Below are 24040 nucleotides of genomic sequence, written 5' to 3' on the forward strand. Positions count from 1 at the left end.
ATTAGTTGCAGCAGTGAAGCGTTGGACTGAAAGTACCTTGGAAAAGGAAGGGAGAGAAAAGAAAAAATACTAGTTAAGACTAAAAAGTGTGAAGTGGATTCTTTAAAAAATGTTAAGATCTTGTTAATTGTGTTCTGTGTGTCTACAAAAAGGACAGGTAATTTCAGAAATGTGTATGGCTGGGGAGCACGTAGGAAGAATCAATTATGAGAAAATTTGTGTAAGAAGGTTGGAAGTGCATGCGTAAAATATCCCGTTCCGTAAAAGGGCCATTGAGTTATTCCTGACATTCTGGCTGATCATTGTTCTTTGATTAACACACAAAAGGTTGTCATTAACAGATCATTATCAAATTGCTGTTTGTGGGAGACTCCTTTGCATAAATTGGCTGCTTTTTTCCTGTATAGCAATAGTGACTGTTCTTTCAAAAAAATATATTGACAACAAAGTTTTAAAATGTCCTGAGGTGGTGAAGAGCAGTATATTAAATGTTCTGAGGAAGAGTCACCAGACTCAAAACGTTAACTTTGAATAAAATCCCTACAGTGTGAAAACATGCCATTTGGCCCAACAAGTCCACACCAACCCAGACCCATTCCCCTACCCTATTATCCTATATTTACCCCTGACAAATGCAGCCAATCTTCACATCCCTGAACACTATGGGCAATTTAGCATGGCCAATTCACCTAACCTGCACATCTTTGGATTGTGGGAGGAAACCAGAGCATCTGGAGGAAACCCACACAGACACTGGGAGAATGTGCAAACTCCACATCGACAGTTACCCAAAGCTGGAATCAAACCCAGGTCCCTGCACTATGAGGCAACAGTGCTAGCCACTGTGCGTCCAAATTTGATTTCTCCTTACAGAATCTGCTAGACCTGCTGAGCTTTTCCAGCTACTTCTGTTTTTGTTACTATATTAAATGTATTTTTACTTTCAATTTTTGTGATAAATAGGATGGGGAGAATCACAGAGCAACATGTAATGAACTATATATTTCTAAATCAGGATCATCCATGACTTAGATGGAAACTTTAAGTGATGGTGTTCCCTCATTTCTTGTGCTGCTGCTCTTTTAGACAATAGAAGGAAGTGGCATTTCTAAGAAGCCTTTTTGAGTTGCTGCATTGCATCTTGTACATGTTGGGCTGTGTGACATAAGATAACATCAAAAGACTATGAATTGGTGAGGATAAGGGTTGCTCATGCAAGTGCCTTTTCCTAATGGAATATTGCAAGAGATATACAAGAAAATCTGGCAGCTTCTCACTCCCTATTAACATCCTGGGGCTTGCCATTGACTACAAGTTAGACTGAACTAATCAGATAAATATGGAGTAGGTCAATGGCTTGGATTCTTGCAACTAGTGATTCACCTCCTGTCGCCATTATAAGGCAGAAGTAAGGAGTGTGATGGAATACTCCTCAATACTTAGGAAACTGGACACCATCCAAGACAAAGCAACCTCCTTGATTCACACCACTTCCACAAACTTCTCTGCACTGTTATTATTGAGTAACGGCAATGCTATCATCTACAAGGTGCACTACAGAAATTCATCTCCTTGGAGAGTATCTTGCATACTAATGGCCACTACCATCTAGGAGGAAGGGCAGCAGTTACGTGGGAAAGCCATCATCCTGACTTGGAAATGTATTGCCGTTCCTTCAGTTGTTGGGTCAAAATCCTGGAACTGCTTCCCAATAGCATTGTGCGGATACCCACACCAAATGGACTTCAGTGGTTCAAAAAGACAACTTGCCATTATCTTCTCAAGGGCAATGAGACAGGGGCGATAAACGTTGAACCAGTCAGTGACCCTACAACCCATGAATGAATAACAAAAAGCAGTGACACCATTCCATTATAGCGAAGTGCTTGTTCGGGGATTGTCAAAGATTGAAGAGATAATAAAGCAAATAATTAAGTGTCAGCAGGTATATGATTGAGATATCATTGAGCTATTTTAAATCAGTCAGCATAAATTTGAATATAATAACATAATCCCCAATTATAAGAGATGGGGGTGCACAGTAAAAGTCCAGAAAAGTTCAGATTTAACCTCAGCTAGAGTAATTGTGATTTAATCGGTTTAATTTATAAATGAAGCTAACAAAAATTATGAAAGACCAGGACATTATGGAGTTTAACTTTAACAGATGTGATCAGTTTTAATTGATTTTGGATTAGATTAGATTACATAACAGTGTGGAAACAGGCCCTTCGGCCCAACAAGTCCACACCGACCCGCCAAAGCGCAACCCACCCATATCCCTACATTTACCCCTTACCTAACACTACGGGCAATTTAGCATGGCAAATTCACCTGGCCTGCGGGAGGAAACCGGAGCACCCGGAGGAAACCCACGCAGACACGGGGAGAAAGTACAAACTCCACACAGTCAGTCGCCTGAGGCGGGAATTGAACCCCGGGTCTCTGGTGCTGTGAGGCAGCAGTGCTAACCACTGTGCCACCGTGCCACCCACAATTGGGTCTTGGTTAAGTTTGAAATAAGGTACTGCTGCCTCCTGTTTGAATTTGCACAGCACTATCTGTTACACTCAAATGCACAGTGAGCACTGAATTCCTTTCTCTTCGACTTCAGGATTTCTGCAGGGAATATTGAGTTATTGTATATGGATTATTTCTGACTGGTAGATTACTGTGTTCTTTGTGAAGGTAGAATTACCATCATTATTTTTCAGGTATTGAAGATGAACTGACTACAGTTATTTTTAACACAAAGGCTTTGGAAGAAGAAAAAGTAAAAATTTGTCAAAAACCACAAACAGACCCTGAGTTTTTACGGTAACCAAATTTAGGTTTAATTGCATTTTGTTTTTAGTTCTTTTCCTGCTTAAGGCATTTTTTAAAAAAAAATTGGACATTGTCTCAGTGGTATAAGAAGTTCCTATTTCTTGCAACAAATAACAGTTGTTTTAAATGTATTTTGAATTATCATTCTGATTTTGAAAAGAATAAGTATATCTAGTTTCCTTTCAGAAAATAGTGGTAGGCCTTCTTAAGTGTGCAGTCACTGAAAGTGACAAAATCACAATACTGTCAGATGTTCTGTGCATTTGACAAATGTCATTGAAACTTTTGGAATCCACAAAATTGAAAAAGAATGAGTATTCTGCAAAAAGTGACTCACCTGATTCCCTCAAGCCTTTCCAGCAACAACAAATCAGAGGAGAATGATGAGCTGCTGTGCACTGCCTGGATCTTCAACAATGTTCGAGAAACTCCACACCATTCAAGAAAATGCAGCCTGCTTGATCAGCATGCTGACCTGTATCTCTCACATTCCTTCCCTTCATCACTGGTGCACTGTGGCTGCAGTGTATACTAGCTTCAAGATGCATAACCAATTTGACAAGGCTTCTTTAATAGCAGTTCTCAAATCTGAGCTGGAAGAGTACAAAAAAGCAGACACATAAAGCTAAAGTTTACTTTTTGAGACCTAGTGTAGATAGGCATAAAAGTGGGTGAAACACTTGCTTTGGGTCGATTGGGTTTTTTTACCTTACTACATTCTTTACAGAGCCATACATTTTTATGCGTGGGTAAATAACCAAATTTTATGGCTGTGTGGATAGGAAGTTCTGAAGACCTCCAGCTCCATCATCCAAGTGCAATATTTAAAAAGCACCCAAAGAGTACCTCACTTTCGGTGATCTAGGAGGATCACTCAAGTATAGCTTATCCTTGCCGTCTACTCCTAGAAATGGTGGAGGGTGAGGGGAGACCTTAAAGAGGTTTATGAAATTGTGAGGAGTATGGATAGTGTGAATAGCCAAGATCTTTTACCTAGGGTGGGGGAATCCAGAGCTAGAGGGCATAGGTTTAAGGTGAGAGAGGAAAGATTTAAAAAAGACCTGAGGGGGTAACTTTTGCATGCAGCGGGTGGTATGGTGTATGGAATGAACTGCCAGGGAAAGTGGTGGAGTTGGCTACAGTACAACATTTTAAAAGGCATCTGGAAGGGTATCTGATTAGGAAGGGTTTAAGAGAGATATTGGTCAAATGCTTGTAAGTGGGGCTAGGTCACATTGGGATGCCTGGATGACAAGAACGAGTTAGACCAAAGGGTCTATTTCTGTGCTGTATGACGATATGATTTTCTGTCTTAAAAGCTCAACCCCACACCTTAGCTTTGCCTCCTTTGAGATTTTCTTGCAGAATAGCCATGAGAGAAGGGATGTACTGTTTCTGAGGATTGGCAAGAAGTGGTCATTCTGAGTGACCATAGCACCCTAAACCAAGGTAGTTGGCAAAAAGATCAGTCCAAGGAGGAATGTCAAGAGACACTGGATTTAGTGCCACTAAAGGATATATGATCTGCTGCAACTGGCAGTGTATGTACTGCTGTCAACTCAGTATTTCATGCTCCAAATCACATGTACCCCACTTGTCTACTGGTGTGAGAACCCACACATTCAATAGCTTTTTGTCACAGGTTTGCTCAGGCCAAGGGCACAAGCATAAAAGGTATCATCAGGATGAATACCTCTCAATAATATTAGGCACTCACATAATGAAGCTTTATTTAGTTCCATTAACTCTAGCAACTTGATAACTTTGAACTGGTAGTTGCAGAAGCAGGGCATACTTGTATTGACAGAAAATGACTGTCTATATCCATCCACTGAAGCAATCTCAAGGAACTCCTCTCAATTGCACATCAAATAGTAACATCTCAACAAAATCTTGGATATGGGTGACAACTCATGACACAAGCAAATCTTTACAATTTTCTTTGCTGCCTCTGGATCCCATTCCCATGCCAATAAAACTTGAAGAGGTCCATCTCCAGCCCTGCACAGCACACCGCTGAGAATGAACTGTTGAGACTGTTAGATGCAACAGTAAAAAAGCCCTCCTCCACATAATCCACCAGCGTATACACATTCATCTCACTGCATATCTAGAGTCGTAGTCACATTCTGTTGAGCACTGCACTGACACGGATTCACAGCTAGAGGAGGAAGAATTGGCTAAGATCTCTGACACTCAGACAATTTTGGATCATTAGCACCTGCTGATTTCCAAACAGACAATAAGCCACTGGATTCAACAATTAATGAGCTGACAGAGATACGGAATCAAATAGTGGAACAACAGATAGAGGTGCCAGAGATCATGCACAGATTGAGAAATGTGCACAAGAATCTGCCCAGGTTCTGACTGTTGTGCTTCAGCATGTAATCTCTTGGCTGCTGACATGGAGAGAAATGCAGAAAATTCAGTATCTGCTAGATATGTGCAGCAACATTAACTTGCAATGCTCAAACCAGGGATGTTTTGTATCAATGGCTTGGTGACAGGGGACTTTGGGTACTTGACTTCTCGCTTGGTTTCCCATCCACTGAAGTTGCAAGGGAGCTGCCATGATGCACTGACAGGAAGGGAAGCAATTTATAGATGCCAGGACTGTCATACCAGCACAAATCATGATTTATGTCCAGCTCACCCCATCTCCCCTCTACCAGGAATCAAAACACCTCCATGAAGTCAGACTAAGGAGGTTTCACTTGTACAGGAGCCTCCCAGCAGTGAGGAGCTCTCTAGAACCAGGTCTAATAGAGGACAGCCATCAAATTCATCTGAGGCAAAGTGATAAAGCGGTCATCAGGATTCCTCAAGCTCAGCTCTGGCTGCGGAGGTGGCACCAAGATATGATAGTAGAAAAACATGCTTACATATACATCATGTGTAGCAGTGTAAAGAGACCGAGGCTTTCATTCACTATTGTTCTCCAGGAGAAATATAACCTCTGGAATGTGGAACGTTAAACTGCATGGTTAGATTTCAGCTGCCAATTAACATAATTCAGCCTATCTTTTGCAGAGTAGATGGCTGCCCCTTGCAAATGAACGTTTGAGTCATGTAATGTGGCCCCTGTGTAACCCTATGGAATACCATACTGATGCTCTGACTAGGAAACTGAACAGGTTATTGGTGCCAAGGGAACAAATTCAATTACATTCCATGGCAATCGGGGTATCTTAATGATAAACCCTTAAACAGGAATTCCTCGGTGACAGGATCATCCCTCTAAATTTAGTGTCCACAGATGCAAAGCAACTCAGTCTCAAGTCCAACCACTACCAGGTTTTTATGGACCTTTTCCCCTTGTCTCACTACTACTTTGACGTCCTCAGATACCTCATCATAGCATTGGCTCTCTCCCTTCTTTATCTGAGGAGATAGGACTATGTACCTTTGTTCTAAGTTCTAACCCTGTCATTTGAGACAGGTAAACAATGACTATTCTTAAGACCTGGTATGGCAAGTACTGGAATGCTGCTCCTGAACAGTCCAGGCAACAGAAGCACAATTGTTCAGTGATTGGATGGATATGCTGTTTTGTAGCCGTGTTCAGCATGTGGTTTGAGCGTTTAAGCACAAACATTATTAGCCATGCCTTCTGAGGTATCTCTTGTCATCTGTGAACCAATCCTAGAGGTTATATGCATAGATATATTTTGAACAACTCTCACATTCCATGAAAGAGTAAGTGTCATGGCAGCTCCCTAGATAGCGGCCACACACCTGCACGAATTGTTTTCTGTGGTTACAAACAAGCTGAACATTGAGGAAGTGAATCCCTTTCTGTTCAAGAATCTGTCCAGATGACTAGGGTCTTTCAATGGCACATGGCTGCAGTTGGAGAACCCAGCGATGGCTGCAAATCTGACAGCCCTGGGTATCTTTGCTTTCTGGGTTCATGATGATCAGGAAAAAAAAACTATTGTTTTCCTGTAAAATATGTTGGTCCTTAACTTTCATATAAATTGTCCTGTGAATTTTCCTACGTAGTTGAATGCACTTGTGGGCAGCTGAATTGGAGATGTCACCCTTGTCAAGTTTAAGATTGAAGGGAGTTGGTGGTATAGAAATTCCATGCAGCTGCCATCTTCATCACCACAGGCATAGTTGCATCCTCCCAAGCCACACGACTGCAGATCTGCTTGCAGAAAATGGCAGATGTAGGTGATAGTCTCTTTAGTCGTAAAAAGTGTCTTCATTTCTGCCTTTCATTCATCTGCAGATAGCTGGAACTCCTTATGTATTGTTATGGACTAGGCCAGACTACTCAAAACATTCTTGAGCAGGCAACCCAGACTATAACTTTGCAATTTGTTTCAGTAAGTGTACAGTGAAAATTACCCAGAGTAAGTTAGCTAGGTTGACTACTAGGTTTTAAAACAGACAGAAGTTTATTCACAAAATTACACAATGAAACACAAAGAACAGAATAAGGAACCCCTACGGAACTCAGTCTATCCAAACTTGACTTAATTATGCTGTTCTGAATATACACAGCAGTCCCAATAAGTAAAATCCTTTAAAGAACAGTAAAAACAATGCTTACAGGTTGAAATTAGAAGGGAGAAGGAGAGAGAGCCTGTTCACATAGTCCACTGCTGAACTTCTAACTAGTTCTGGACTCAACTGCTCAGCTAGAAAGCTGACCACTCCCTTTTTATTATGCAAGTCACTTCGAAAACTTGACCACTTTCGCCTGAAGTCTTATTTGTTTACATATAAGCAAAAATATCCTTTAATCTCTCTACCAAACCAGTCTAATCAGAACCAGGAGCGGTTTACAACCTCTGTGAAAGAAACCAAGGACACAGTCTCCTTGAGAAAAGAAACAGCTTTTAGAAAAAAGGGACCAGCTTTGTGACAGTATACCTTTCTCAGTAGACTAAACAATAGTGCAGAAGAGAATGGCTCCATTCTTCATGCGCTGTGCGCTTGTGCACAGCCTCACCCTCGTGTCTCTGATTCTGTTGTCATTGTCTTCTTTTCTTTTAGTTAACTGGTTAACTAAATTAAACTTGTGTGATGAAAATACTAATCTGTGAAGAAATATCAGGATTGAGATTCATGCTTTACATTTGAGATATTGACCTGGTCAATGTAACTTTTGGACCCCTATAATGTCGCTCATGTATTGGGTGAAAGCATGCCCTGCAACCACCTCTGCACGGTGAGGTGTATCCTCCATGACCCATAGTTGATGTTCCCCTTCCTGATGCTGCCATGTGCAAGGTACTTGTGTCCTTTTTTTCTTTTCAATGCAGAAGGTAATTAACACAACGTGAGTGTTGTTTGCCTTTTGGATTGTACAATCTACATAATGGTTTTATGCTCATGTTTTTAACTTTAGTATTAATGGGCCTGTGAATTTTGTTGTGTGGTTGAATTTTGTTGTGTGGTACCATCAGCACTGAGGGTGATTATTATCTGTCCTTCTTGCCAAAGCTTACTGAATAACAGGACATGGTTAGGAAGATGCTGTATGCATCTTCATCTTAGTCACCTTTACAGCAAATTAATTCTTTCAGTGCGAAAGCCTTAACCCTAAGTCCTTGTGCAGTAATATTTTTAGGATCTGTTTCAGTATTCAGTTAAGTGTGTTTGTGTTTGTACATTGATGTGCATTGCATAGACTTCAGGCCCATCCTACTTGCACTACACATTCTCTGAGAGGCCTTTCTTTGAAGACCAATTCAGAGAAAGAGATACAGTGAACATTTCCTTCAACTCATTCACCCTTTACCCTTCCTGTCTAAAATATACTTTACATCTTATAATTGTAGATGGCCTGTTCCCTTCACTTGGCATTCCAAATGTCTTTCTTTAGTATCCCGTGTGATTATCAGCCCTTTCACTATTCTGTTTTTACTCTTCTGCTTGATCCCGCTATTATTCCAATTTCCATGCCTAACCTCACCCTTTCATGCCTCTTATTCAGTTTGTTGTGGGAAAATCACCACAAATTATCTTTAATTCGGCTACTTATTAAGAAATCTCACAGATAATCATGTACTGAAACAATAATTCAAACTTTATTGCATATAGCAACCAAATATTAGACCCCTCAAGAAAGCAAATATAAACCTGTGACCCAACTTAGCTGTTACCCAATTAGTGGTGAAATCTGGCCAAGACTTCAATCGGTCACTGAAGGTTATCAGAGTTCGGTCATTTGTAGTACTGATCTTCGAAGTTCTGCTGTTGAATGGTGATATATTGATGATTTTTTTTAACAAGTCTGTGTATGCAAATTATTTCAAGTCTGCAGCTTACCTTCCCTTATCAAAAGTAATTTCTTTGTTTCTTGTTACATTTAGCTTTAACTATTTGAAGACACAGCTTTCCTGTAGCTAACTCCTTAAGTTTTTCTGCAGGGCAACTAGGTGTCCCTGTGGTATAAAGCATCTAGTTTATCAAGCAGGTACCAAAGCCTCCACTCCCAGACATGACTAATTGCTTTCAATTCCTGTATAAGTTTGTCCTTGTCCTTTAATAGTTTACTCCAGACATAGTTATTGCTGTGTGTAATAGTTTATCTATTGATTTATTCAGTCCATGAACAATTATTGAAGTTCTGAAGTCTATAATATTACAATAAGTTGCATTGCTCTTTCTTCCATTCCAGTAGACCTAATTACCTTATTGGGTTCCCCACCTTAATGTGCAAATCTTAACAAGCCTTGTCCCCAATGAACTAATTCCAACTCCACCTGAATTTTAAGTGCTATATAATGCAATGCCCTCTCATTTGTAGTGATACCTTTTGTGGATGATATGAAGCTGGGAGGAGAATGAATCAGTATTCATGCAGCACTTTAACTCTGTTGTTACCTATTTGCCACATGATTGGTGATGCATTCATCAGGATATGGTCCAATGTCAAAGGGTCCAGATGAGTCACCGGCGCTCCTTGTTACAACGCTCCATGTGCCACTGTATAGAGGAGTATTTTAAACTTTCATTTAGAAGGGATGTGAATGCTCTCTGCTATCATTGTTAAGGATCTGTTTTGTTTCTTTTCCCTACAAAAGGTCATTGCAAGTGTGATTGATGGATCTAGCCACAGCAGATATGATTGTTGCTATTGCTGCAATGCAACAATGGCACAGAGAAGTGGAAGAGGATTGGATGTGTTAGCAAATTTGATGCAGTAGTTACCTCCAGCAGAATCCAAACAACCTCCACATGAAGAAAGCGCAGTGGAAGGGATGAGTTGGAGGCAGTCTTTTATCTTCAATGCCAATTCATCCAGATGAGAAAGGTGCAGGGTCATATAGCTGAAAATGTATTGCTGGAAAAGCGCAGCAGGTCAGGCAGCATCCAAGGAGCAGGAGAATCGACGTTTCAGGCATGAGCCCTTCTTCAGGAATCATGCCCGATACGTCGATTCTCCTGCTCCTTGGATGCTGCCTGACCTGCTGCACTTTTCCAGCAACACATTTTCAGCTCTGATCTCCAGCATCTGCAGTCCTCACTTTCTCCTAGCAGGGTCACATAGGCCAAGGTGTCCCAGGACACCGCTACTGAACTGTACCAGGAGCTGTATTCAGACTGAATGGGTCTGTGTGGGTGGCCTTCCTATCCTGTTGGCCAAAGAAGAAGAAAATTTATGCCCAGGAACAGGCCCTTCGGCCATCCAAACTAGTTCCGATCCAAATCCACTGTCTTAACCTATCGCCCAATTCCTAAGGATCTGTATCCCTCTGCTCCCCACCTACTCATGCATCTGCCCAGACACACCTTAAGTGAATCTACCATACCTGCCTCTACTACCTCTGCCTATTCTTTCATTTCTGCCCTGGCTAGCAGGTGGCATTGGTAGCAATCCTGAGATCACTACCTTTGAGATCTTCCTCTTTAACTTCACTTCTAGCTCCCTGAGTTCTGCTTTCAGGGCCTCATCTCATGTTTTACTTATATCATTGGTGCCTATATGCACCACGCAACTGGCTGTTCACACTCTCCTTTCAGAATGCTCTGCAGCTGATCGGTGACATCCCTGACCCGAGCACCTGAGAGGCAATATACCATCCGGAAGTCTCATGTTTGGCCTCAGAACCGCCTATCTACTCCCCTTCAATAGAATTCCCTATGACCATGGCCCTACGAGTCTTTTTCCTGCCCTTCTGATCAGCAGAGCCCACCACGGTGCCATGATCCTGGCAACTGCTATCCTCCCCTAGTGAGCCACCTCTCCCAACAGTATCCAAAATGGTAAACCTGTTTTGGAGGGAGATGACCGCAGGGGTCACCTGCACAGCCTTCCTATTCTTTCTCTGCCTTTTGGTCACCCATTCACTGTCTCCCTTAGCAATTCTAATCTGCGGTGTGAGCAATTCACTTAACATGCTATCCATGACCTCCTCAGCATCACGGATGCTCCACAGTGAGTCCACCCGCAGTTTCAGAGCTGTCATGCAGTCAAACGAGCTACAGCTGGACACACTTGTTACAAGTGTAAGAGTCAAGGGCGTCAGCCACATCCCTGAGCTCCCACATCAAGCAAGAGGCATATGCCACAGGTCTGAGGTCCCTTGCAATTGTAAGCCTTAGCTTTAACTCAACCAACTAATACCAAACAATGCACTTAAATATACAAAAGAAAAGAAAAAAGCCTTACCTTACAGAGTCCTTTTCTTCTGGTTAGGGGGTGGAAGGGGGAAGGCGGGAGGGAGATGCTACATGTGTAGTATCTCGGGTTTAGCCTCTACCCAAATATATACTAAGTCCTTACGTTCCCGGCAACCTCCTGGTACCAACATCACCTCTGCTCTGTCTCCCGCTGCTCCTGGACAGGAAAAAGCCATTAAGGTTACAGCTGCATTGAACTTGTATACAACTGGCTAGTTGCAAGAAGCCATTGTAGATCGGTGTGGGAATTCTCAATTCTCCACTCACATATATATTAAGACTGTGACCAGTGGCCATTTTTGCCAGATCCCACTGCTTCATTTCATTTTCCTGTGACAAGGTCAGTTTTACAACTGGGCAATAAGATTCTGCAATACAACTGGCTACTCCCAGGAGCAGGGTACAATCAGAGTGAAATTCACTCAGTACAGGTTTAGTCATCTAAAATCACAAAATCTGTAATTGAGGAGGCGATTAAGGAAGATAATTTTGAAGCTGGAAATCAATCAGACATTCAAACTTGTCATAGCAAACTTAAAAAAACTCATTAAAAGCATTTTGCGTTGGTTGACATCTTGCAAAATTCTTTAGATCCTGGAACAGTTCTGGCAGATTGGAGTGACAATTGTAACCCCACTTTATAAAAAACAAGGAGAGAAGGGCAAAACAGGGGAACACGTTCAGTTTGACATCAGAGATAGGAAAATGCTCTTGCAAAGTATGTGAAAACAAGACATGTAGAAGATATCAATGGAATTGCACAAATTCAATGTGAATTTAGGAAAAGGAAATCATATTTGACAAACGTATTACAGTTGTTGATGTAACTATCAAAATAGATAATGAGGAACCATGAATGTGGTTTTTGGATTTTTAAAAAAGTTTTTCATTAAGTCCCACATGAAACGTTAGTGTTCAAGATCAAAGCACATGGACCTATGGCTGATATATGAGCATGGGTTGGGAATTGATTAGCAGACAGGAAATATATTAGGGATAAATGAGTAGTTTTCCATTTAGAAGTTAGAGACTAATGGACCACCGGGGGATCATAATATATTTTAATAATTTAAATGAGCGAACCAAATGTAGCATTTTCAAGTCTTCTGCCAACACAAAGGTAGATGGACTTGTGAGTGGTGAGGAGGATAGGAAGAGGCTTCAAGGCGACTTAGACAAGTTGAGTAAGTGGAGATAAACATGATAGATGCAGTATAATATAGATAAGTGTGAAGTTATCCACTTTGGTAGGAAAACAACAGGAGACTGTTACTTAAATAAATAATATATTGGTGATAAATTGGTAATTATTGATGTGCAGGGTGGCTTGGATGTCTTTGTACACTGGTCACTAAATGCAAGCATATATATGCAGCAGACAATTAGGAAAGCAGTTGGCATCTTGATCTTTATTGCAAGGGGATTTGGGTACAGGAGCAGGAAAGTCCTTTTGCACCCTTGGTGTGAACACATCTGAAGTATTTGATCTCCTCTGACCTCTTTACCTAAGAAAGGATTGGGACATAAATGTATGGAAGGTGCAGAAATAGGTCAATTGTCCCTTAAAACCTGCTCCACCATTCAATATTATCGTGGCTGATCATCCAACTTGGTACACTGTTCCTGCTTTCTCCCCATACCCTTACATCTGTTTAGCCCTAAAAACTACCTAACTCTTTGAAAGTATTCAATGCTTTAGCCTCAGTTGCTTTTTTGTAGCAGAGGATTCCAAAGGCTCACCACCCTCATTATCTCAGTTCTAAAGGCTTACCCCATATTCTTAGACTGTGACCCTTGGTTTTGAGCTTCTTGGTCATTGGGGGTATCCTTACTTCAAACCCAATGTGATTGGCTCTTAACTGCCCACTGGGCAAATAGGGATGAGTAATAAATGCTATTCTAGCTGGCAATGCCCTCATCCCATGAAAGAGTTTAAAAAAATCCTGTTCTGTTTTGTTGGAACTTTAAAGGTTTCTCTGAGATTCTACCTTATTCTTCTAAACTCCAGTGATTTTAGACCTAATTGATCCAATGTCTCTTCATATGTCAGTCCTGTCATTCCAAGAATCAGTCTGATATATTTTTCTTGCATTCCCTCCACAGGCAAAACAGCCTTCCTCAGACAAGGAGACCAAAATCTACACTCAATACTCCAAATAATATTTCTCACCAAGGCCCTGTACAATCACAGTAAGATATCCCTGCTTTTGTAATTCAATCCCTATACTACAAAGGCCAAAATACCATACGCCGTCTTCAATGCCTGCTGCACCTACATGATTACTTTCTGCAACCAGTGTACAAAGACATCGGATCTTGTTACAACTCCCCTTTTCTCAACCTATCGCCATTCAGGTGATAATCTGCTTTCCTGTTTTTGCTAGCAAAATGGATAACCTCACATTTATCCATATTATATTTCATCTGCCACACATTTGCCTACTCACTGAACTTGTCTAAATCAGACTGAAACATCTCTGCAACCTCTTCACAGCTTACTCTCCCATCCAACTTTGTGTCATCTGTAAACTGGAGGTATTATATATAAGTCCCTCATCTAAAGCATTCATACAAATTGTAAATCACTGGGGTCCAAATACTGATCCTTGCAGTACCCCACTTGCCACTGCCAAGAAATTGGAACTAGAAGCGTGTAATCCTACTCTTTGTTTCCTGTCTGCCAACCAGTTCTCTGTGCATGTCAATACATGACTTTCAATCTCATGTGCTTTTATTGTACATGCTAATCTCTTATGTGGGACCTTATCAAAAGCTTTCTGGAAGTAAAAGTAAATCACATCCACTATATCCCCTTATCAACTCTACCCTTTACCATCTTGAAAAATACAAGTAGATTTGTCAAGCGTGATTTCCCTTTTGTAAATCCATGCTGATTCTGAGTATGTTACTTTTCTCCCAGTGTTGTGGTATTAAATTTTTTTATGATGGGCTCTAGCATTTTCTCCACTACTAATGTCAGGTTAACTAGGCTAAACATCTGTTTTCACTCTGCCTCCTTTTTTAAATAGTTGGATTACGTTAATATCCCTTAAAACAATTGGAATTATTCCAGTGTCTGTAGAATCTTGAAAGACGACCATCAATGCATCCATTAATTCAAGGCCCCTTTCCTTAAGTAATCTGGGATGTAAATTATCAGGCTTTTATCCCAACAGTTTTCCCAATACCATTTCCCTACTCATAATGGTTTTATTTAGTTCCTTCCTCTCACTAGACCTTGTGTTCCCCAACATTTTCAGGATGTTATTTGTGTCCTTCTTTGTGGAGATAAAACCAAAGTAAGTATTTAATTGGTCTGCCATCTCTTTGTTTCCTATTATAACTTGCCTTGTTTCTGGCTGTTGTGAACCCTACATTTACCTTCACTAAACTTTTTCTCTTCACATATCTATGGAAGCTTTTACATTCAATTTATATGTTTCCCACAAGTTTACTCTCTCATTCTATTTTCCTCCTCTTAATCAATCCCTTTGTCTGCCATTGCTGAATTCTAAACTGCTCTCAACTTAATGAAATATAGGATAAGCAACCACTTTAAATCTGTCAATTTTGAAAATTAAAACCAGTTATTATAACTCAGTAAAATTATTTATCTGACTGGTTCTGTTCAACAAGCTTGCTTAGTAGAGGATAGTTAAAAGATGCCCAGAATGTCCATTTAAGGGGTAAGCCTTCCTGTTGTAAGTACATAATTGTGTTATATTACCTAGATTATTCAATTGTTGATAAATTTCTTTAATAACTTAAACTGAAAATGACATCTGATGTGATGTATTACTGCTTTGAATACTTGAGGGAGATCTGGTAGGTTTTGGCATAATTTTCAGTTGCGTAAAAATAATTATCAGTCAGATTTCTTATTACCTAGGAACAGTTACTGAGAATCTAACCAGTTTACAAATTTAGGGTGACAAACTTGAAGATATGAAAATCTGAAACTCTGAAGATAATCAAAGACAGGAGACCCAGTGATATCCAGATATCTACTCAGATGCTATACATCGAACTTCTTGTTATAAAGCTGCCTTCTTAATTATAAAGCTGCCTTCAGAAGATGGAGTACTGTTGATCCTATATGTTGACGTTCGTTTGTAATTTGCTATATAATTTTTTAAAATGTAAAACTGAAGTCAAAGCTTAAGCACATTCCTCATTTTCTAAAACACTTTTGCTCTAGGTTAAAAAAAGAATTGGAATTACACAAGGAAGGTGATTTGGAAAGTTTCTGTGAGGCCCTTCGGGCAGAGATACAATATTTGCAAATGGTAACCGGTTAGTTTTATTCGTAAAATAATTTATTCTAGTTTGCATTTAATTGAAACTTACATGCAAATTATTTTTCATATTGTGTTTTACAAACTTGAAGACTTTTTCTACAGTATATATAGCCAGTTGTGACACATTTATAATGAACATAACAACAATGTAATATAATTTCCTGTAGCTGATCATGGAATCTGTAAAGTGGTAATGACGGTTCACTGTTAAGTGGAATTGTTTAGGCTAGTTGCCACTTTAAGATTATCGCTTTAGTACTGCTTTTGAAAAGTAGCTTAAAAAGAGTCACCCTTGGGTAATTTAGTATTTGGTCAATGAGGGAATCTTCTGTTCTTTGAAATCTTGTCCATCCTTTTTGGAATGTGGTTAGAAAAAAAAAGTAACAAATCAATGATTTTTTTAACTGATACATTTTATAGCAAGAGATATAACATTCAATGTGCAATGAATGTGCATTAAAAAACAGGACTGGATTTATTTGGGCCCTTTGAAGACTGGCTCAGAGTTGGAAGTAAACATACCATTGTGTAGGGAAGCTTCAGAGCAGAATGATAATGTTTTCATATCAGTTCTATATTTTGCAAAGGCAATCACGATGGCAAGAGAAATGAAGTCTCATATCAACAAAAGATTAACAGGGTCAGTCAGAGTGTAAATATCATACTATTTTATGGTCTTGTTTGGATTTTGCAGAATGCCTATTTGGGCTCTCAGAACCCCGTGAAGAACATTAGGATAGCAAAAAACAGACCAATTTTGACTTCACTTCAACAGATTGTGAATATTCCATCATTGAAGATATTTAAAGATTTAAGTATACTGTAGAAGAACTCTTTTCCATTTTATATTTAAGTGGAAAATCTTTGATCTCTAGTGGAATCAAAGGATATGGTGAGTAGATGGAGAGGAGGAGCTGAAACTCAAGATCAATCATCATTGTATTTAGTGACAGAGAACATTCAGCAAGCACCATAATCTACTTCTGTTGTTGATGTTCTTGACATAGAGAGTAGAGAAGCTGGGCCTTATACCTCATTATGAGGAAGGCAATTTCCAGTGGCAGCGTTTTATAAGGAAGGGTGTTACACGGGAGTTGCAGCTGGCAGCCACCATGCGTGGACCTAAAGGGAAGATCCTGGGTGTTGTGGTATGTCTCACAGCAGGTATCTAACATATGAATCAATTCCCTGATTAACAGATTAACTGACTCTAACTCATGTTGTACAGACAGAAACTCCAAGAAACGTTTGTCACCTTTGTTGCCAGATGCTGTAGTAAAGGGCATGAGTGTCATTTCTCTGGAGGAACCGGTGGAGTGGCTACTTAAGGAGATAATTGTCTCTACCCTTATCAAAGCTTTCAAAAATGATGAAGGCAAGAAAAAGGACCATATTATACCAGCTTTGATGGAAGATGGATGATAGCATGAAATCGTAGTGGCAGACCAACATCAACTACTTGCTTTGGGTGTTTATAACACTATTGCTATGGTATGCAAAGTGCACAAAATCTGCAAGATCTGTCATAGATGCAGTTTGTCACCTACCCAGAAATTGGCATTTCTTCACATCTGCAAAACATATGGAACTAGACAGCTTTGGGTATATGTGTGCAGAATTTTCAAAAGCCAAATCAGACCCCAGAACAAGATCCAGGTGACCAGAAAGATGGTACTACACCATAATACTAGCAACATGGAAAATCATTCAAACGTACACAAATGTATCAATGAAATAAACAGCCAACAGACCAAAAAACAACTTTTGCAATATAACCAAGCCTTTTATATTATCAGGGAGGAAGTGAGGACTGCAGATGCTGGAGATCAGAGCTGAAAATGTGTTGCTGGAAAAGCGCAGCAGGTCAGGCAGCATCGAAGGAGCAGGAGAATCGACGTTTCGGGCATGAACCCTTCCTAAAGAAGGGCTCATGTCCGAAATGTCGATTCTCCTGCTCCTTGGATGCTGCCTGACCTGCTGCGCTTTTCCAGCAACACATTTTCAACTTTTATATTATCAACCTTATACACCACACTGATGGTATAAGAGGAACAGAAGCTTTTATTAACATCAACATTATATTCCATAAAAGGCAAGTTGATACATAATGTACGACAAAATTGATACATGAGTGAATTAGTGCCAACATATAACTACCATCCATACTGAAAGACATATCCCTACAAATGGCATTCCATGGTACAACCTACAGAAGACCATTTCCCAGCATACAACAGATAATAATTTCAGTGTCATGGCACAATCATGGTGTAATGCTAATATGCAAATGTAGCTTGGATTCCTGAAATCTTCTACTTGGTGGGAACCGATGATCAATTAGCGAAAGAACCATCAGCATGCATAGACCTCAGCATCATGGCTATTCATGACAATCGTCATACAAACAGTGGTCAGAATGAAAGAGAACCTTTCTTTTCAGAGACAGTGAAAAATGAAGTAGATACATGACCTGCGAGCAATTAGTTACCATGACTATGCATTAGACAAAGAGTATGAGCCATTAATCTAGTGACATACCTAGATATAAACAAAGATTTCTAAGGTATGCATCAGCCTTGATTGCAAGAAGTCAGTACTGATCATGATGCTACATTGCAAAGAAACAAAAACCAATGTACGATAAGCCAATCATACATGTAGAGTGTGAGAACAAGAACACTGATGATAATCTAAGTGTGATGATGCTGAGCAACAGCAACCAACAGCAAGACTGCCATATTGTCAGCCAGGAGCAACTGATAGCAATACACAACTGTCCAGATGGTTATACAATCACCAGATGAGGACAGGTTGTCAAACTGACAAAACATCATGTATATACTCGTGTAAAAGTCAAACTTTTGAGTCTATTTTAAGGTTAAATTTATGGGGTTAATTATTAAATGGAAACTACTTTTGAGAGGCTGAAATTCATGCTACAGTCCAAAATACAGTATCATTAGCAGAAGCCCAATTGACCTCTAAAGGAATAAATAAAAAAACAATGAATGACAGTAATTATGGATGATAACTTGTAGTCTTTTTTCTGCTGATTTCTGATTACAAACTAGTGAAACTGTAATACCTTATCTTCAAATTCAGCAGGCAGCTTTTGTGCATTCTTAGTTCTCTGCCCAAGTATGAAGTCCTGCCTTCTCATGAACCTTGTGCACCATCCAGCACTTGCCTTAAAATCCGAAATTCCATCCTTCGTTGATTCATTTCGTGCATAGATTCAGATGGCTTCACAACTAATACATTTTTCATTTTGACGATTTTCAAGTACATCAAAACATAGCATGAAGAAAAATTTATTTCCTCATTGTTACATTTATGTTATCATCATTATCATTACAGGATAATACCTTGACTCACAAATGTTGATCTGTTATCTGTGAAGAACTTGGGTCGGCTTTTACATGAGATATATGGAAGTTTCCAGATGATTTGGCCAAATATAGGGGGGTCGACCTTTACATGAGATCGATTTTTACTTGAGTATATACGGTATATCAAAAGTTTGAATGATTAATTTTGCTAATTCTATTTTTACACTTCTTTACAATGGTTGAATTGACAATAAGTGGCAATGTTCTTTCAAGAAAATGGGATGTTGTATTGTGTCTTGCAGCAGATATACAACACACCTTTAAGTGACATGTTCATGAAGCCACCACTGTATCACAGCATGTGATCTAATGGTGTCTAGTGTGATGATGCTGCTCCTTTAACAAAGGTTATGTTCTCCTTGTTTTTTTTTTCCCAGAAAGGTCATAAAAGCAGCAATTCCAAAAAGTATGGGTTAATTACTTGAGAATGCTTTCAAGTTTAAAAAAACATTTTTACAATTAAAAGGGTATGGCTAGTTTTCCCAGCTCAGCTTTTCTCTGGTTTGGTTTTAGCAGCCTGGCTTCACTGAAAGTAATCAGTCAGTTGTGATGCTGATAGACCCAAAGAAGCAGGTCTATGCTGATCCTCTCTCTCTCTCTCTCTGACATCTCTCCTGTAAGAACCTATGTTTGATTGTTGCAGGAATTTGGAACAACATCATTAGGGGGATAATCCATTGGGTTTTCAGATAGATTAAGTCCTTCTGTATTCTGTTGTCTTTTGTTTATGTTTCAATCGGTAATCTTGCAAATAAATTCTGTTTTGTTTAAAACTAAGTGGTTGGCCAGTTGCATCACTCCTGGAACATCAACTGTACACCTACTTCAAACAACTAACAAAGTTAGGATCTGGACTACTTTCTTGAAATGTCTTGAAAGGGGTCTGGGCTGGTCCATAACAGATTAATTCTAGAGTTCCAAATTGAGATTAGGGTTGTCGGATTCAAAGGCAGCAAATGGTAGATGTTAGTGTCTTTTGTTCTGGGTCTGGATTTCGGTTGGTTTAAACAGTGCTTGGTATAGCAATGGCTCTTTCAGCCACCAAGAGTTTTCTAGGGGTGGAAGAAGTAACTTTGGAGACCTTGGATAAGGTGAATAAGGCCAAGCTGCTGGAATGAGCAGACAATCTGGTTTTGGAGCTGCATCCTTCCATGAGAAAAGGAAAGATAATTACAACATTAGCACAGCATTTAATTTTACTGGAAACACCATCAGATTCTTTAGAGATTGGTAAAGTTCAATCAAAAATTAAGCAGCCTGAGTTAGAGGCAAAAGACAAGGAAAGGGCAAAAGAAATGAAACTGTTTGAATCAAGATTAAAAGCAGAGGAAAGAGAAAAAGAATGAAAGGCCCCAGCAGAGCAAAAAGAAAAGGACAGAATCGCTTTAGCAGAACAACAAAAGAGAGAAAGTAGGAAGAGAGAGAGGGTGTTTGAACTTAAGAACTTGTGACTTATGACAGGAGTTTAAAAATTTACTTCTTGAAGTGGTGACAACTCATGTGGAAGAGCAGAGAGTTAAAATGGCAAGAGGAGCAGCTGAAATTGCTGATGATTGTAAGTTGGTGCGTAAATCAAAGTTTCGCTTCCAAACTCTATTTCAATCCATGAGGGTTAGAAACTGGGGAGAAGAGAAATCCTCGTGTGGAAAGGGAAAGGTAGATCTCGGTGAAAATCATAAAGGATAACTTACCACAGGGTACAACCTGGTGGAGATTGCTTAAGGAGGAAGTTTTACATCTTCTTAAACTGTATACCTGCAAAGGTAAAGTTTATTTGCATAGTCCAGGAGCAGCAGATAATGAGGTTATAATATTAAGAGATACAGAATCCTCTCAATCTTTGATGTTGAAAGATGAGGAGACATGTACCTCTGAAGAACTATTGCCAGAAAATGTGCTAGTAACAGGAATTCACGGTGAGACAAGAAGTGCTCTGTTATGTAGAGTGAGGTGAGAGTGTCCAGTGAAGTCATGGTAGGAGTACTAGACAAATTCTCAGCTCTGGGATTACAATTTGTCCTTGCTAATGATTTAGTAGGAGTTCTGCCTACTGTGGTTGAAAAGCCAGTGAAACTCAGGCAACTGAACTATTGCAGGACACATACCTTGGGATTTTTCCCAACTCTGTGGTAATGAGGTCACAAAGTCACCTGTAAAACAGCAGAGATCAAAGAGTACAGATGAAAGTTGAAGTGGAATTAACAGAGACCCTACTTGATCAAATGGTTGACACAGAGCAGGAGCAGATAAATTTCAAAGCAGATACCTTTAGCTCTGATAAATTAACTTTAGCAGAAAGATGGAAATTTAAAGTGATTGTATTAAAATGCATACATGGAAAAAGAATCAGAATGTATTCCTGAATGCTACTATCTTAAAAATGATGTCATACTGAGGAAATGGAGATCATCACATATTCAGGCATGTGAGAAATGAGCAGAAGTTCATCGAGTCATATTGCCAGTGAGTTATAGAAAGGACATGTTGCGGGTGGCGCATGAACTATCAATAGGGGGGCATTTAGGGGTAATAAAAACTCAAGCTAAAATATAAACTCATTTTTACTAGCCTGCCTTGCACAAGGATGTCGTTGAATTTGCCAGACATGTCATACATGTCAGGGAATTGGAAAGTTGTAGGCAGTAATAAAACCCGCACTTTTATACCCATTCCTGCATTTGAGGAACTTTTTACAAGAGTCTTAATTGATTGCGTAGGATGCCTACCTAAAAGAAAATTTGGGAATCAGTATTTGTTAACAATAATGGATGTGTCCACTAGATTTCCAGAGGCAGCTCCATTACACAATACAATAGCTAAAATGATTGTAGAGGAGTTAATCAAAGTTTTCACAAGGTATGGACTACCCACTGAAATACAATCAGATCAAGGTTCAAACTTCACATTGAAATTATTCAAGGAAGTTATAGACATCTTAGGAATAAAACAATCAAATCTACTGTATACCATCCAGAGTCTCAAGGAGCACTAGAAATGTGGCATCAGACATTAAAGACCATGTCAAGATTACAGTCAAGATTATCCAGATGATTGGGATAAGGGAATTCCATTTGTACTTTTTGCAATCAGTGATGCACCAAATGAATTAAACTAAGTTCAGTCCATTTGAATTAGTTTTTGGGCATGAAGTGAGAGGACCACTAAAATTAAGGAGAAATTGATAAGTCATGATATAGAGACCACATATTTCTACTATATATCAAACCTTTGGCAGTGATTAAATACATTGGGGGAGTTTGCTAGACATCATTTAAAAGTATCACAGCATACAATGAGACAGGACACAGACAAGAAATCAAAAACTCGTAATTTTGCTATCGGAAATGAGGTGTTAGTATTACTTCCAGTGATAGGTGAACATTTGAAACAAGGGTTAATGGACTTTATCAAGTTGAAAGGAAATTGAGTGAAGTGAACTATTTGATAAGGACTCCAGACAGATATAAATCTCACAGCGTATCATGTGAATATGCTCAAAAGGTATTTTGACAGGGAAGGAAAGCCAAAGGAGACTGTGTTATTAGTTACAACACAGAGAGAAAAGCCAAGTTCAGAGGATTCTGAATTGAATATTCCTCAAATTAAATTGGACAATGAGGAAGTTGTCAAAATTTGGGATAAAGCATTGAGTTACCTTCCAGAGGAAAATTGAAATAACCTGAAAGAGTTATTACCATTGCATGGGGAGATATGTGGAAATAAGATGGGAAGTACTAACCTAATTATGCATGATGTAGATATAGGAGATGCTATTCAGATTAAGCAACACCCTTATTGGCATAACCTTCTAAAGTTAGCCCAGGTTCAAAAGAAGATTGAATGCATGCTCCAGGACAACATAAGTGAAGTGAGTTACAGTGACTGGAGATCACCTACAGTAATGGTACCAAAAACCAGATGGTACCCAACAGTTATGTGTGGAGTATCGCCAAGTCAATGCAGTTACAAAGACTGATGCATATCCAATTCCGCGTTTGGAAGACTGTGTTGAAAAGTGGGACAAACAACTTATATTTCTAAGTTGCACTTGCTCAGAGGGTACTGGCAGGTATCTTCGTCCAAATGAGCAAAGACAATTTTGACTTTCATAATGCTGAATGGACTGTGCCAATTTAAAGTCCAGCCATTTGGTATAAAAAATGTGCCAGCCACATTTTGAGACTAACCAATAAAGTCAGTTCTGGATTACCCAGTTGTGTAGTTTGTATTGATGACCTGGTGATTTTTCATCACACATGGAAGGAACATTTGCAACATTTATCAGAATTTTTCAATCAACTTCAGGAAGCAGGCATGGTGATAAGCCTGGCTGAAAGTGAATTTGCCAAAGCCCAAGTCACCTTCCTGCGCCATGTTATTGGACATGGACAAGTGGCCCCATGGAATGCATAAACAAAAGTAATTGGGGAGTTTCCCATCCCATTGACAAAAAGAGCAGTCCTACAATTCCTGGGATTGAGTGGATTTGATCGAAAATTCGTACAAAACCTTAGCAGTGTAGCTGTTTGACTCACTGAATTGTTTAAGAAAGGCAGAGGTTTCAGTGGACAGCTGCTGTCAAAGGGCATTTGACAGCCTGAAACCTGTGTTAACCACTGCCCCAGTGTTAGCTGTGCCTAATTACCCAAACCCATTCAACTTGGCTATTGATGCAAGTGATGTGGGTGTTGATCCTGTGCTCTTTGAAGAGGATGATGAGAAATAGAAAGACCTATCGGGTATTTCTATGGGAAATTGAACATTCATCAGCAGAAATTTTCAACTTTTAAAAAGGAGACTGAACTTGGTGTGGTGTTACAACATTTCAATGTTTATGTTACCAGTAATGTATCTGAGACAATCATAAACAGTGGTCATAACTGA

General features: G+C 39.5%; 1 protein-coding gene across 1 annotated transcript in view; it reads left to right on the forward strand.

Moving 5' to 3' along the window:
• ccdc172 (coiled-coil domain containing 172) overlaps positions 1 to 17189 on the forward strand; it is a 60946-nt gene extending 43757 nt beyond the window's left edge. The window contains exons 4-6 of the mRNA XM_043713166.1: positions 2715 to 2817; positions 15668 to 15762; positions 16996 to 17189. Coding sequence (XP_043569101.1) covers positions 2715 to 2817; positions 15668 to 15762; positions 16996 to 17189 — 392 coding nt within the window. The remainder of the gene's footprint in view (positions 1 to 2714; positions 2818 to 15667; positions 15763 to 16995) is intronic.
• Positions 17190 to 24040: the final 6851 nt, after the last annotated feature.

Source organism: Chiloscyllium plagiosum, chromosome 22 (assembly GCF_004010195.1).
Source record: "Chiloscyllium plagiosum isolate BGI_BamShark_2017 chromosome 22, ASM401019v2, whole genome shotgun sequence".
NCBI lineage: Eukaryota > Metazoa > Chordata > Chondrichthyes > Orectolobiformes > Hemiscylliidae > Chiloscyllium > Chiloscyllium plagiosum.